At 37.1% G+C, this 17,694-nt stretch overlaps 1 protein-coding gene across 1 annotated transcript in view; it reads right to left on the bottom strand.

Moving 5' to 3' along the window:
- The window catches only part of ipo11 (importin 11), a 106,265-nt gene that overhangs the window by 73,830 nt on the left and 14,741 nt on the right, over positions 1-17,694 (bottom strand). Inside the window, exons 5-10 of the mRNA XM_088429193.1 lie at positions 15,762-15,965; positions 10,114-10,246; positions 7,817-7,875; positions 3,863-3,911; positions 878-948; positions 593-785 (exon numbers count right to left, since the gene is read on the bottom strand). Coding sequence (XP_088285319.1) covers positions 593-785; positions 878-948; positions 3,863-3,911; positions 7,817-7,875; positions 10,114-10,246; positions 15,762-15,965 — 709 coding nt within the window. The remainder of the gene's footprint in view (positions 1-592; positions 786-877; positions 949-3,862; positions 3,912-7,816; positions 7,876-10,113; positions 10,247-15,761; positions 15,966-17,694) is intronic.

Raw genomic sequence — 17,694 nt, forward strand, 5'->3', positions numbered from 1 at the left:
AAAAAAAAAACAAGTCATATGGCTGTCAATAGCTAAGTCAGTCAGCTAAGGCTAGATATTCCCTGAGGCTTTTCAACCTTGCACCTTTAAATATTGTTCCGTCTAGAAGGCGGGAGCGCAAACCAAACTTGATGTTCAGCTCAACTCAGTTGGACATAAACCAGCCAATACACACAGCAACACTTAGTTAATTTGGAGATTGAGTCAAGGCCTAACTGTCTAAAGTTAGAGATGGAAGTGAAGCTGTTCATTTAACCATGTAGAAAAAGGTGAAAGTGTGAGAACTTTTCAAGATGAAATACAAGGTGAGGACGGTGGCATGTAATTGGTGTAACATGTGCTTTACTCTCAGATGAAGGCTCTAGGTGTGAAGCTGCCTAGGAACCGAAACAAGGTAAAGTTCACATCAAACAAGTTAGGGGGATTCAAGTAAGTGTACCTTACTATTGTAACATTAGTCCTGCATAAGGCTTGGCATTCATACCAATTACGGATTCATTTTGTAGCATGGTCAGGTGGTTATATTTTGTAGGGTTTTGTTGAAATCAAATGAATTATTCATCTCAAAAACATCAACAAACTCATTACCTACCTTCAATGTTTTTGGCAGGTTTGTAAGCATCATTCTTAACAATCATCTTGATGAGGTTCATGCACTGGACGATGAAGCGCTCAAAGGTGACGCCTTCCCCAATGGGCGTGAACACGTAGCTCACAGCGAATTCCAGTGAGCGTTGTATTAAAGGTATAAATGCACAGGCATGGTACTCCAAGAAATCCAACAACTAAGGGACAGGGAAGAAGAATATCCTTGTGAGATTTATTTTTTCTTTTTTAATCAACTACCATTGCCTTCTTGATGTGCAACTCAACTCACTACTTTAGTGAAGAGTATAATAGTCTTCTCCAGCTTTTCTCGACAAGTGCTGCCTGGACCAATTTGTCGACCTAAAACGACATCATGATCAAAACAAAGTTAAGACAAGAACAGCTATACTCCAGGGGTCTGCAACCTGCGACTCTGCAGCACTCCCACACTTAATCCCAACAAGAAGTCTAACGCAACCTAACAGTCCTAATACATAATCTTGTTCGAATGGAGGCACTTTTGCTTAAAACTAAACCACTGCTTTTCTACGTCTGGCATTATATAAAGGCAAAAACGCTACTAGACTCCCCACTGTGCGCTGGTAGGCAATGTGCGGAACTTCCTGCCACGTGGGGAGGGCTGGGTGTGGGCAGATAGAACGAGATGACTTTCATGCGAAAATGGGCGAGAGGGAGTGGTGTCAGAATTAACATAGAGACCTGCAATGCAAAAATGGGAGGGGGCAGGGGGACTGCGCTCAGAGAGCACTTAGTAGTGCGCTGAGAGAGCGCTTGGGCATTTGGAGCTTCACTGAAACCACTCTGCTACATGTTAAAAAAAGAAAAATAAAAGTGTGTGCCCAAAAGAGACTGTTATGCCTCCATACTATAGTTAAGGGATAACCAGGAAAAAAAAGGTATGGAGTGTTTTACTTAACATATTTCATTCACTTTCTTTATGCACGGCCAATTATATTATATTTATATGTTTATGAGATTAGAGTACAGGGATCTTTCGTTTTTCGTGGTTAACAGTACTGCAGTAGTTCGCCGAAGTGCCCATGGCAAGGGCATTAATACTTAACTCGTCTGGCTGGCATGCAGGAAACTTTCATTCGCAGAGCTTTTCTCCGCAATATAGCCCCCCCCCCCAAAAAAAAAAAATCTGCGATACACTGAGGATGCAAACGTAGTGAGGGATAACTGTAATAACTTTTGAGGACTTTTGCATTATGGGAGTCCAGGCTAAGTCAATCATCGAAGTCATTGAAAGGCTTGCAAATATGATAAGATGGCCACTACCACCACCAGGTGGTTTTGGGGTATCAACACAAAAATTTCTATTAAGATCCGTTTGCGAATTGCCGTTAAAAAGGTTAATGTAAAAATTAGGGGAAAGGCATGATAAAACATCTGGTTTTCAAAATGTCCAACATTGACAATGCAGTGAACCCTCATTTATGACGGTAGATATGTTCTGGAGCCAACCGCGATAGTAGAAAATCTGCAAAGTAGCGCCCCCACTTTTCACATTGAAAAAAAATAAATTCACAATTGAACAAAAAAAATTTTTTTAAACATTAAAAATCTTCATGCTATACATATTAAAGAGAAATATTACTGCAGTACACATATTTACTTAAATCTTAAAATATTAAACCTTATACTGTACACTAGCGAACTTGAGAGAGAAACTGCTCCGCTGCGCTGGAGTGTCTAATCCACAAAGCAGCTCAGATCAAAGAGCTAGGACTCATATGGCTCAACAACGTGGCTTTTATTTGATGAACATTTCATTTGATTTAGTGATTTGGAGTGAAACTGATAGTTTGGTAAACTTGTAAGCATATTCTTTGTGCTAGAATTATCTGAATAACTCCAATGTTACGTCGTTACTGACATTACCAGGAATGTCACTCATGTAATGTTAGTATACCGTACACTTATTCAGCCTGTTCTCTATTTTTTTATTTTAAATTGCCTTCCAAGATGACATGTATGTTTTTGGTGTTGGATTTTATCAAATAAATTTCACCCCAAAATGTGACTTATACTCCAGTGCAACTTATATATGTTTTTTCCTTCTTAATTATGCATTTTTTGGCTGGTGCGATTTATACTCCGGAGCGATTTATAATCCGAAAAATACGGTAGTTGACTACATCTAGTTATGCAATTGTGTGAAGAATACCCGGATCGTCGTTTATCCACGATGAGTCAGCCAACTCATATGGATCAACACAGCACATAAACTGAAATGTTTCCACATACTGGGCCTTCTCTTGTTTTCTGACACCTTCAATGTATGCCTTAGCATCCGTGACAGGCTTTGCTAAGGTTTTTTTTTTTTTGTATCGAACTTGCTAATTTTGTTTAAACCGTCCCTGATACACAAGAAGGCATTGCACTCCGTTTGTCGAGTGCCTCTATGATGGCGGCGCATCCGGGTTACCCCCCACAACGTCAGTGAAAACCCTCTATAGCAGTGGTCCCTAACCTTTTGATTACCATGGACCGGTCAACACCTTAGATTTATATTGCGGACCAGGGGGGGTGCTGCTGCTCTAAAAACCACATCATCCTTCTCACTATGTACTGTATGTAATATTAACAGCGCACCCCGACGCTATTGTTGTCAACACACAGGCAGAGGAGGCAGAGACAAGAGGAGCAAAGACGACATTCACCAGACCATTGGAAACCTCTTCCCTAGATTTTTTTGATAATAAAATGGTATTGCAAGTATAAACTCTCCATTGTAATCATCTTTAATCATGTAAAGATTGGACTTTAATTTAACCCTAACCCCAGTACAAGCCTTCGCGGAAGCAGCACACTTGGGAATTTTTGCAAAAGGTTAATACATACCGTAAAAAAAAATCCTTGAAGTCATGAATCAACGAAATGGAAAAATATCCGCGATGTGGCGAATCCGTGACAATAGAACCGCAAAGTAGCGAGAGTTCACTGCATATCCAATTTTGAATGACAATAAATGAGCCTGACATGGGCTAATTTTGACACCTATTGGGTGTACCTTTCGACCTCCTGTCTGCAAGCATTTAGAAGGGACGGCAGCATAGTATATTTAATGTCATCATGTTTTGACGAGCTATGCAATATTTTAGCCCCCTAGTGGGTTTTTTTGTATGTTTTTCCTTTGATATCACGCATCAAAAACATTAAAAAGTCTGAGTTGAGTCAAAATTCCCTTTTGGAATGTCTGTCTTTTCAACCATTGATCATATCTCAGTGCAGCAAGTAAAGTACTCACAACATTCCAGGAACTGTTTTAGCCTTTCAAACACTGCATTCAGGAAACCCTAAAAAGGGAAAGAGAGTAGTAAGATTTAATTTCTCACACTTCAGCAGTTCAGGCACTCACAATTAAGGCAAAGTTACACCTGCCTCTCCGCTTAGGAGGATAAATAACGGTGCCAGCCACACAAGGGTTGAAAGAGAATCAATTTTCCAAAGCCTGGTGTAGCTGTGACTAAACAAATGGGATGATAGATGCAGTCTGTTAAGATCTGCATTAGTGTTGAGCAATGAGGTCAACAGTGGTGTCATTAATCACCCACCTTGCCCCAGAGCCCTGTCACTCCATAGACCCTCCAAAAAGAGTGGTCAAGAGGGGTTCATGGGGGGGTGATGATGAAAATGACTTTCATTGCATATCATTTGTTAAGCTAGGTAAATGAAACACAATAGAATAATAAGCAAATTTAATATATGGGGATGAGTGATGAAAAATAAATTGCAAATATATCTGGTTTTCATTGGAAGGATATGATATTATATGATATTATTATTATGATAAGACACTGGTGACAGTGGGTAACTGCTTGGGAAGATGAACACGCATTAGAAAAGTAAATGCCACTGAGATTCTTACTATAAACTACAAATGGTGGTAGAGCATCAATTCAGCAGTGCCTTAAGGCATTGCATTACATAGGCTGAGGAATAATGCAATAAAAACAAATTGTGAAACTGCTGTTGATATACAAAAGAACATCTTTTCCCAAGAGCAGAGGTTTTATGTGGGAGGTAAGTGTAATTTAGAGTTATGTGATAGTTGATGGCTCAAAAATATGGCAGGTGTGCATAAAAGTATTGCGCTACGCCACATTTCCACTGCATAGGAGGACTCGGTCCGGCCGGACTTGCCTCAATTTGGAGCAGTTGGTTTTCCACTTAAAATTGTACAGCAGAAACTACATTATCTGGAACATGCAATAACAAACACCAACATAGGAGAACTTGAGTAATGTTTTATTTGTCAGCAGTTACAAGTTTTCAATGTTACACTAAAAAATATGTATCCCTGCTGTATATGTATGATACTTTGGATGAATGTGAAAAGATTTTCCTCAGTGAAGTGACATGACCTTTTTTATTTTTTGGGAGAAAGTGAACATGGTCAAACGACTGAAGGTAGATTTAAGACAAACACTGTGGTTAAAAGCTGCAGCTATTGGTTTTGATTCACTAGAAGAGTTTCTAAAAAGTCAGTAGCACATTGTGAGAAAAATAAATACAAAAGTATAAATATTTTTGAAAGGTGTCCTCACTATGGAGAATACAGGGTAGAGGGAAAACCAAAGCTTGACAAATGAAGATGTGAGTGAAAAAAACCGTATTGCAAGTTAAAAGAAGAACTAGCATGAGAAACTCACAACATGCAAATCCAATCTGAACAAGATATGTTAACTCTAAACCGATTACGTCCGCCCGCTGAGCTGGAATAACCAGCTCGAGGCAAATGACATTTTAATGTGAGTTATGGCCGCTGTAAGACCTTGAGCATTCCAGCTAGAAATGAACTCATTTGTGCTATAACGTAATGACTGATTATCACTGATTAAAAAAAAGACTTTGGCCTCTACAAGTTGACCGACCCGAGACAACATACTAAAAATAAATGAGATTAATACGGAAAATAGAGTCAGTGATGGAGATGACTGAGCGAAAAAGGAAAAAAATTCAGTATTCATCAACCAAATGAATGAGCCCAACCGTAAATGACACCATGACCTTAAATCGCTGCATTTATCTTCTCTGTATCCCAAGGCTACTTGAAAATAAAATGAAAAGAAAAGGAATCACTAATTCGATCATACAGTTGCATATCCGGATGAACAAATTCAAAACAAAAACAAATATAACATTGGTAAGGATGATGCCGGCTAATTTTATGATGCAGCTGGGCTCAATCCAACTGTCATCTCGCTGTTAATTGATAGTGGAACTTCCAAAATGGTACACCATTAGTGACGCTCAATAACTTGCCAATTTCTATGGATTTCCAAATAAATCTCCCCATTGGATTTGATTATATTGTGTATCTTTAGTTCTGGTGATCGATGGAATAATACAAAAATGCTTCTAATTTTGCAGTATAAGCCCCATTCTTGTCAAACGGTACCAACCCAGTCATATCTTAACACGTCACAGAATAAAATAACATTAACTTTTATCGAATAGGTCTATCAAAGAGGTCATATCATCGCAAAAGAGAAGAGCAAGAAAAGTGTGTGAGTCAAAACCATGACAAGTCCAAAATCTTCACATAACTCGGTAAGATTACGAGTCGATTCAATATGGGACACCGCAGTTCGAGAGAGTATGATGCAATTACTTATTAGTCGTCATTTTACATATTGTAAATTTGAATTTATTTGTCAATACTGTAAATGTGCCATTTCCATTTAAGATACGTCACTCCAATAAAATATGATTAATACACAATATCTTTATATATTTCAAACTAGAATGATTTGATTAAGTTCAACTCAATACACTAGAATTAAAATAAGCAATAGAAAATGAATAGATGGATTTTTTTTTTTTTTTTTAAGATTTTCCGGTTCAAATTGTTTTTATTACACTCCTACTTATTATGATAGTCTTGGCTAACAAGGATGAATTGAGGTGAAAGCATTAGCTTAGCTGCCAAAGGAAAATTAGGTCCCGCTCACTGTCATAATAAAATTATCATATTGTATCCAAGTGCCCATGTTGCAGTAGATAGATTTAAACATTTATTAACAGTGGGTTCACTTGCTTATGCTTTGGCCTCTAACTCATGTGATCAGTAAATAGTATGCGTACAGAGTATAAGCAATGGACGTGGAAAATACAAAATCATAAAGAGAAAAAAAACAACTGCTCTCAATAAGCGGGCGCCCCTTCGTTGAATTCAAAGAGCCGACCCTTTGATGTGAATGACGAAACATGTTTGTAACAGGACCGTTGGCATCACTTTACCAACGAGTTTCACGACACCATCGTGGAACCTTGCTCGCGGCTCTTATATTTTACGGTCACTTTCAAGCACAATCAAAGCTTTATATGCAGCGACTACATGAGAAATATAGTGGGACTATATTCTTATTTGATGATGAATGATGTAGTCATGTTAATGTAATGACAAAGGAGCTTGATGAAGCCAATGATGGAGATGATGGTAGGTGCAGCAAAATGTGTAGGTGTTGCTGGTTTCCCCAATTAAACATTTACTTTCGGCGAGTTTCACATCATAATTGGGTGTTGCCTTGTTAGCAATGGACCAAGCAGCGGTAAGACGCTAGACAGTCATGCATTTAGGTGAGGCTCTATTTTTGTATAATTGGAGCTTGATGCCTTTTGTGTCCTAAATTTGGTAAGTGTCCAGATGCTAGCTGAAATTAGGTTTAGTTAGGTGAACTGAGAGTTTATGTGATATTTTTGTCACATTCTGACTGTTTAATGTTAAAAAAATATATAAAATAAATTGTTTATCATACAGGAAAAAAAACACAATCTCATTTTTTAAATCGTACTATCATGACTGCGTTCAACTGAGAGGGTTGACACTATGTTTGTTTAAAATAAAACCATGTCTGCCTGAAAAGGAAGCAGTCATCTGCAGTTCAAAAAGATGGGATGCCTGCATCTTTATTTCCTAGCATGAGCTTTTAAAACAAAAGGAGAAAAAAGCTCTGGGGTCGAGGGGTCATATGGTGGTGATGGAATATATTATGAAATAACTTCAAGGATTTAAACTTTGTTTAGGGTCACAGTTGGAAAACGACTAAAGCAAAACTCTCTGCTCTTTGAACACAAAGATGGCTCTGGGTATTTCATATCACCATGCCTATCTGCATTTAAACCAAGCAAAGAGGAATCCGGAAATATTGTTTTCCTGGAAAAATGTGCTATTTAAACAAAATATGAAGATACTCACCATCACTTCCATATTCTGTTGTGGCTCTTGGAATCCTAGGACAGTCAACTTGCGTAGGACTAAAAAGGGGGAAACATATTTTATAGGAGTCACAATGTTTTATTCATGATATGGTGGATCCCAGGATTCCCCCAGGATTTGTTTTAGCTTTTTTTAGAGCTAGCGCTGTATGAACAACTTGAGTGTGTTTCACAAAGCAGATCGCTTAAACATGAAGTATTTTTTTTTTCCAGGGGATGAGCTGGGATTTGCAGAGTTGAAAACTCACAAATGATTATGACCTTCAAAAATGTTTGTAATTGTGTATCATCAGTTTAAACTGATTTAAACACATCACCACCAATACAGTTAAAAACCCAACTACCAGTAATCTCAATTAGCATTCAGTAACTCCTTCAAAGTAGCAGTTAAGGATTTCGATACAATAGTACTTTTCTCACCCCTACAAGTCCAAAGAAATTCTGATTAATATTGCATCTGTGGGATATGAATTAATTTGACATTAATCCATGTTTTCCATCTCTGGACATAAAAAGACACTCAGAAATTAAAAATAAAGACGATTTGTGGAAAGTATCTGAAAAATGGGAAAAAAATACCTTGTTTATCTTAAAAGACCATTAAGATCAATGTCGAGAGTTTCAAAGAAAGTAATTATGATCCAAAAACCTTAAAATATATTGTTTTGTTGATTTAAAAAAAATCTGGAATTATTTTGTAAAACTGCGCTTTCTTTTACAAAAAATTGTGGTGTTTTTTTGTCTTATCCCCATATAAACTTCAAACAGGATGTAAAATACATTTATACCTGAACTACCTTGATTATCTTAAAAGACCATTAAGATCAATGTCGAGCGTTTCAAAGAATGTAATCATGATCCAAAAACCTTCAAATATATTGTTTTGTTGATTTAAAAAAACATCTGGAATTATTTTATAAAACCGTGCTTTCTTTTACAAAAAATTGTGGGTTTTTTTGCCTTATCCCCATATAAACTTCAAACAGGATGTAAAATGCATTTATACCTGAACTGCCAGGGTAAAAGTTGAAATAGTTACATAAAAATTATGGGTTGTTTTTTTTCCATCCTCCAAAAATAAATACTTGCGGTCTGCACGCTATGTAAGGGGCCCCGTCAGCGCTTGAGATAATTTAAGGCACGCCTTATAGTGCGGAAAATATGGTACTGCCAAGGAAACTCAAATGGTTTCAAAGAAGAAAAATATGTAAAGTTGCTGGGATGGCCCAGCCAATCACCTGATTTGAATCCAATCTAAAATCTATGAAAGGAACTGAAACTCAAGGTTCATAAAAGAAGGCCACAGAACGGCATCGTTAACGATCATTGTCAATAAAGACTTTGTGCAAAGTATTAAGTAATAACCAATTGGCATGTTCAATATATTTTCCTGTGTTTTTCATATTATTACACCCAGGTAAATTTCAGAGTTTACTTGTTCTGCTTTCTTTGCGTGAAGGTTTTACCATGAAATATTGGCTCCCAAAAATGGGTCTTCCTTTTATACAACTCTTTTCTACCTTAAGCACTCAAACCACTTTACACTGACAACTCATTTACCTACTGATGATGCAGAATTACGAGCTCCAGTGTCTTGCTGAAGGACACTTCTACATGGTCACATTGGTCAGGTGATCAAACTCAAAGGCTTTCAGGCTAGGTTCACACTGCAGGGCTCAATTCATATATATATATTTTTTTTTGTGAGGTCATTCACATTTTTGAATAAATGAAACGTGTATGTGACCTGTGTGTGAAAGCCAAAAAGGCCAAAACAGGACACATGACATCACACACAGCGGGCGCACTTAACATTTTTTTTTTTACAGAAATACCACAATGGTCGTGCCGGACAATATTTTCAATCTGTTACGTTTAAGGCGGAAATGAGGTTGAAAGGTGCGGTATATTGGCATTTTGTGCCGCGACAACAACGTCTTCCTCACAGGTTTGGAATGGGCAGCTCGCTCCAAGTGAGCAAGCGGAGAGAGACACACACGCACGTACACACAGAAATTACACTTTGTTCTACCTTAGAATATCTTCTACCTTCTTTAAAATGACTGTAATTAGTATTTTTAACATTAAAAAATGAATATAAAACACATTTAGGCTTGGATATAGGACTGAGTGGATAGATATACTTAATGAATGCTTTTGACCATTTTTAGCAAGAAAATGTGAAAATATATTAGATTATAGTACCGTTTTCAGTAGTTTAAAATAAGGTGTGTTCCTAGTGCGTGGTGCAGGTGTGAGCTGCCCTGCGCCAACTACCTTTCAGAGACAGCAGTGTTCTTTCCAGGGATGCCATTGCTGCCGTCTCATCATGGGCGCAGATCTGCTGGAGGAAACAGTCCGTGTGGTGGCTCCACAGGGAACACGCAAAGCTGTAAATGCCCGACGCCAACTGCCAACGTGCACACACAAAACAGTCAATCACACACTGATCATTCTGGATCAGTGGACACTTTCAATAACATGTCAGTGAGTGCACAGAATGAGCACATCTTCAAATAACCTTTGCATGGAAAAATCGAATCATTCTTGGAATAGCTGCTATGCTAAAAGCTTCTCATAAACAAATAGACACAATGTAGGAGAAAAACACAAGTAGGTAATAAACAAAGTCAATACAATGTAGTGTAGAAGAAAAAAACGAGTATAAATAAGGGTCTTAAGAGTCACTGGGCTAATTTAAGTCTCAATGAAATGGCTATTTCCCTTAGTTCTAGAACATTATTTGGGCCCAAAACCAATTAGAGTTTCTCTTGGAAGGCATATTGCAGTGGGGCAAAATATGATGATCAAAGGCACACAAAAGCACTGCTGGTCTTTTTTACAGTGTGGTACATCGTGTGGCGCACCTCAGGCAATCAGCCAGAGCACAGTAATGAGCTTAGTGTTTTGATTTTCATTCTGATAAAAGTATACTGTATGTACATACTCAATTTGGTGGAGGCTCAGGGCATTGCAGGATGCATGCACAGAAAGACCAGATAGATGAGAAAGCCTTATTATACACACCACATAGCTTAATTTGAGCAAAACCTCACTATGCAACACCTTGTTGCTTTTTTATTTATAAGTAAGTTACTTCAAAAGTTGTGTGTGTGGGTTTGTTCTAATCTCTTGCCGTTTTGTTTTGTGATGAGTGTTTTACTACCTGATGTTAGCTGATGGCCACAGTTTAAACACCCTTTAACAATGATAAATTTGATAGTCATCCGACATCACAGAAATTTGCATTATCCACTGTACATTGCATATTTGTTTCATTGCAACCAATCCAGCGTTAATTTTGCATCCAATCTTTTCTCTGAATTTAGGAAGGCATGACAGCAGCAGAAAGCTTGAATCAAAAATTTGTATCATTAAAGTGCAACTTTTGAAATCAAGCATGTGACCTTTTATCAACAGCAGAGCATTTTCATTTTTTTCAACATTTTGACTCAAATGCTGATTTGATTAAGCTGCATTCCAGTAGCAAGCCAAGAGTAAAACAACTTTTGGCTCCATTCTTTCCGAGTCTACAGCAGTGGTGGGGTTATACCCTTAATTACTGTAAAATCACAATTTAAAAAATGTCTTGGACCGACTTTTCAAATAAATTACACAGGTTAACAGGGGGTTTTCTTTTTTTTTTTTCCCTCAAAGCCATTACAACCCTAAACTCACTCAAGATCCAGAATGCTGATGCACCTCAATGCATCAAGTATACATAGACTGTCCAGTATTCAAATGTGTATGTAGGGGCCACTGGAGAGCGAAAGTATGGGTGTGTCTCCATTTAATAAGTCATAAAAATCGGGCTCAAAGTATTAAAAAAGAAGTACAACTATTAAATGCTTCTCAAACTTTGTTCATAACAATTCAAAACGTGACAAGGGCCTCTCTCTTTCTTTATATGCTCCTCAGTGTGTTGAGTTGAACAATGATGTCTGATTTCTTAAGCACCATATAATTCTTTTGGGACTCAAGATATGTTGGATGCCTTTTTGCTCAAAAAAATTAAATCATCTGTCTCCTGTTGTTTTTTTTTTAATTGACTGCATTCATCGGCAATTGTTCTTTTGATAGGTTTCTAAAAAGACATGACTTTGACCAAGTGACAGCAGATCTTTTCCTGCCTATAAGTGTCACCTCAGAATCAATTATGATTCTTTAAAACCTTTTGTGAGTCTGACCTATGGGAAACAAAGAAAAAAAAACCTCAGGCAACAAACAGAGCAAAAAATATTAGAGCAGTACTAATAGTAAAATGCGGTGTCAAGGATGGGTGTTAAGCCCTTGTCGTCAAAATTGACTATATTGTGTTAGTGTTTTAAGACTGTAACAGAGTGTGTGTTCCTATGATAGGAAGGATTTCTGCAGGCCAGTGGATGGGCAGTGACACCTTCAACCAATTGAAATGGCCAGCAGGAACTGTCAACGGGGTCGATGACTTTGACAGCAGCAGATAAGGATTGTTCTCTACCTTGTGTTTTTGATTTTCAATTTCGTCATTGGACTTGGTGTTTTTCAGTTACTATTTGTGCTTGTCTTTTGCCAGTATGCTCCCATAGTTAGTGCTTGGTGTTTTATTTTTGTATTAAATGCCGTATTTTCCAGACTATAAGTCGCACTGGTATATACGTAAGCCTCAGCAGCAAAAATTGAGCAAAAAAAATAAAAATACATTTTGTCACAGAGAAGCCGCACTGGACTATTGGCCGCAGGTCATAACATCAGATATGTACGCAAAAAGATGTTACATAGAAATTTTTAATGTTTTTTTAGAATTTAAAAAAAAAAAGTCTGCCAACAGCAACATCCTCTCTTTAACTTACTCAATATGCCTACATATTTAGCACCAACATATTTGTGCAAAAATGAATGGATTATTTTCAACCTAACACCAACAAAATACTGCAGAGTTAAATAGCAGTTCAAACTCAAAATCAATTCTTCGATAGCACCTTCTTCTGTCTCGTAATGTTTAATTGCTAGATTATTTTAGTGAACATATACAGACATAGACATTGCAGATAATTCATTCTATACAATCATATATACCTTATATCATATTTACACATCACAAACTTATACACAATCTTTTTCAATTTAGACATATTTTTCAATACTGTGAATGATTTATTTTTAAAACTCTTCTCGAGTTCAGCCATTGAGTCACATCTTTTCAGTTCTATTTCATGGTTGTTCCATACATTGACACCTTGAACAGATACACATATTTTCTTGACTGGTGGACTGTCCCCTAGTGGCGAGCAAAATAAATAAACAAATTTAAAAAATAAAACGCAAATAAGCCACATTGGACTATAAACCGCAGGGCCCAAATCACGAGGAAAAAGTTGTGGGTTATAGTCTGAAGAGTACAGTTGTGTATGGTGAATCTGTTGTTTGGGTGTCAGCCTTTTGCTGTTGCCTGTTATTTTTTACCCAAATGTCTCCTTTATAAAACTTTTACAATTTTGAGATGTATTCCTTGGCTGTATTTTAGTTTTGTAAATAAATACAAGATATGTTCCCCCACCTTGAAGACAGAGTGATTCCTCCCTTCCTACCTTATGTTATACGCCTCCAACTAGACAGGTACGTATCATGGAAATTGCAAAATATCATCCTGAAGGCCCCAAATGGTCCCTGGTTTACTTCCATTACTATGTATCTTCTGTATTTTTAATTTTATGATTACTATTTGTTACACAAAAAATGACCCTACAATGTCACTAGGGTTTGTCACTATTGAATACTCTTAAAAGCAATTATTCTTCAGATATGGTATTTATTTATCGAATAATTGAAAATTAAGCGCAAAAATGCATTATAAAATATTTTTTCCACAAATCATCGATTATTAACCAATTGGTATGTATTTATTATTGGTCGACAATACCAAAAAAAAAAACAATTAAACAATATCACAAATAATGGATTGATGTTGTACACGCCAAACATTTTGAAGCTGATTCAGATACTGGTTTTATCATTGTTTTTTAGAGTAAGAGCAGATGTACCTGTATAAATAAAATATATATATATTGTGATTCACCAAAAATAATCAGACTGTTTTCTTAGAGAACCATAAAATTAATGTATATTGTTAATGTGGAGAGTCAGAAATCAGAGGATTTGCACAATTTAAAGTAAAAATATGGCTTTAAACACTTACTTCATTTTCAAAATAGTTGTCGACAAATTTGTCGCTTCATTTGATAACCTGAACCTTGATTAGTTGTGGCTTAATCAATTTATTTCGACAGGTCTAACTGTGGTCTAATTCAAAATCTTCACAAGTGCCACACAAGTTGTAAATCACCCTTTAATAATATTGTGCCAAAATGTGTAGATAAGGGCCCTGTAAATGAAAAATAATAATAAAAGCAGTGACTGTACCACATACTGTAGAAGATAAGCCACGCGGATTGTGTATCCACTCTTGAAAAGGAGACGCGAGGATATTTTTAATTGAGAAGAAGAAAGAAATATGCCATCTGCACACAAATATTACATTCTGTGAAAGACAGTTGACACACTAAAAGATCAAAGAAGAAATTCTGCTAATTTTGCTCGATAATTAAACCTTCCAAACAAAAGGCAGGTCAAAGCACAAGTCGAACTTTGGCTTTTTATTCACTGCAATCACAGTTGAAATTAACATGCAGTTCACTCTTAAATTGAGTGCCTAAGTTTCAGGGAAAATGTGCTCCAAAACCACACGGATCGATCTAGAAACTGATGGAGACAAAAGTGTCTGAGCTGACTTCTTGCTCCAGTGTCTTTAGTTACACACTCTTTAACCCTACAGTCTCTGGCCCGTCTTACAACTTGACCCCACATAATGGTGGACAACGTCAACCTGGCAAATATCAAACTTCACAAACTGAATTATAAGTCTACAGGGAGCCTATGTCTGCATGTGAGGGACTTACACAAAGTTGGAAGGCTGTTAATGAGTGTTTTATATTCTGTGTCATCATCACTTAACTGATTGTCTGATTTTTAACCATCATATAGCTCATTTAAAAGGCAAATTTGGGCGAAGACCATTTTCTGGCAGCCGTATGTAGATTATATAGCTGTATGGGCCATCTAGATTGAAAATAATCACATTTGCAATACACTACACTACATTATGTAAACACTTCGACACCTTCAGAGTAGTTGGGACTGTGATGTCAATTACTCTGTGTTGGTACCACGTTGTGCTTAGTAATTGACTTCCAGCATACACAGTATGCATGTCGAAAAAAGATCGCGAGGCAATAGATCCAAAGCGCAGAGTTCAAAATATGTAAAACCGTACATGAAAAGGAGTACAACTGTCAAAAGATAAAGGTGAAAAAATCCAAGGCTGAAATGGAAGTGACGGCAAACACTCAGAAGGTAATCACCATGCACATTAAAAATGCTGAGACAGAAATATTTATCAACAAATGAAAGGAGACCCGAGAGAGAACCCGCAAATCGATCCCAGTCACGGCCTGAGGTAGGTATATGTCTCAGGTCCAAGTAAAGAAAGATTAGAAGGATGTGCAGATGTAGGAAGCTTCCACAGCTGAGGGAGTACAGCTGAGATTTCATTAGTCTGTTTGATAATTTCTCTGCCCTAAAACCGTGTTTCATTTTTCAACTACATCTATATCTTTAGGTTTTAGTCTTGTGGTCTTATGCTCTTATACTCTGGATGGCATTTAAAAGAAAAAGTAAAATAGTCATAACTTCATCATGCATTCAAACGGGCACACTTGTATGCAAAGAGAGCTGGGTTCCATTAAGCTCACGTTTGAGCAACCCACAACAGCTAAACAGCATCACCTGAAGGTGACACACCGAAATGCAGGTTCAAAACAAGTAAAAGGGAAAATAACACAATCAAAAAAGACAAAATCATTCCACAAATGATGCGACTGGTGACTTACATCCTGAAAGAGCCGCCTGTCCTGTGCCAGACGTTTTGACGAGAGGGTTTTGGTAACGTGATAGAAGGTGAGCAGCGCTCTGTGCTGCTGCAGGCCATCCTGGCCCTTGACGGACTCCAGCAGAATGGGGATGAGCTCCGGCCATTGCCGGGGGCAATCCAGCCGAGCTACCTTGGCTATCAGCACTGCGATCTGGGTTGCTATCTGTCAGCAAAACACACACACACACACATATGCACACACACAAACATGAAAAAGAGAATGACCACAGGCAAACAGCATGAAACTGCAGAGGAGGGATGTTCAACTTAGTTAAAAATAAAGAATCCTAAAAAGAGACCACTTTAAAAGAAAAAGAAAAAAAGAAAAGAAAACTTCTGTCTGTATAGTTTTTTTGCGTAAAAATTCAGGTGTACCTCCAAAAACTCAAACACAAGCCATTTTGGGACACTGGTCAAACTTGTCACAAAAGTTGTCAATGGTCAAAATACTCAGAGATCAGGCCTGCCGTATATTTGGCACCTAGAATAATAGTGATTTTTCTAAGCTCCTCTTAAGTCCTCTATTCACAGAGCTGCCAACAGATATTGAAGTGGATTATTTAGAAAGAAAGCAATGTATGCATTATGTTCAATTGCACAACATGATCATTGTTCTATACCAAAGATAATAATTCTAGCTTCAATATTTGTCATTGTAATGTATTTGTTTTTCAACATTGCAATGGCAGTTGATCATGTGAACTTATCATACCACCACACAAAATGATTGTATACGCATTTATTCAGCAGTATTACACAAATATTACAATTTATTTATGTTATAGATGTTTATTTTTTAACTAGTGAGGATGATGTCTCCCCTACATGGCTACATCAGCATCAATGAAGCAAGACTCATTGGCACTAGGACATTGGAGTCATCTGAAGGTGATAAACTTAAATAAATGATGTCAATGAGAACAAAAACAAAACAGCAAAGGTTGAGGAAAAAGTTTCAGCTTCTCTGTGTTTTTTTGTTTTTTTTGCATGGAATATACACAAAACATTTTGAGAGTTGTGCCTTGAAGTAGCTCATCATTATAGCTCCCCTAGTTGAAAAAATATTCCACTATTGGCCCCTAATAGCTAATCTTAAAAGCTGCTATTTTCCAAGCATAGTCAAACAATAAAACAAACAAATTTATGTCTTTGAGCTCAAATGGTGCAGGCAAACAAAACTAAACTTCACCTCATGTAAAGGGCTGGGTGTCAAATTCCTGTCAGTGTTGCGTTCATGACTCCGTCCACAACATTACAATGTTTTTAAGAGATTAAGAGCCACATAACAACAGCAATTAATAACTAAACAATAGATCATGTAGAAATCTTTATTTGTCATGAATTCATCTTTATTTCATAATAGGATTCCACTTCAGCGTTCGTGTGTTCAACAAGATCAAGGGCTTTTTCAAATCATCTGCCGTGCTTGTCAGTACCATCAAAGGCGGCTGCTATAGAAGCTCCCCAAAATGAGGCAATTTTCCAAGAAAGTGGCCCCAAATGTCTGAAAAAATCTTCATTGGTACACTACAAATTCATTACAAGAGTGGTGCCCCCCCAAAATTCATCAAAAAAAAAAAAAACTCATGCCCGACTATGTCGCACCTAGAAGACATGCTGCCGTTTTCCACAGTGGATTCGCCAGTATTTCGACACTAGCAATCGTGTTAGTTATCTAACACTAATTTTCACCATACAATTGCTATCGTCTATAAAAAGTTGTGGTCAATGTGTATCATAATAATAGTGCTATACATAATAATACATATTTTTTTTCAATGGAAAAATTATTTATTTATTCACCCTAATACTTTTAATTAAGGCTTATTCACCCTAATACTTTTAATTAAGGCTGAAATTGTAATTATGTAATGATGTCAATTTCATTCATG

This window comes from Hippichthys cyanospilos, chromosome 1, assembly GCF_059441005.1.
Source record: "Hippichthys cyanospilos isolate Australia breed blue-spotted pipefish chromosome 1, RoL_Hcya_1.0, whole genome shotgun sequence".
NCBI lineage: Eukaryota > Metazoa > Chordata > Actinopteri > Syngnathiformes > Syngnathidae > Hippichthys > Hippichthys cyanospilos.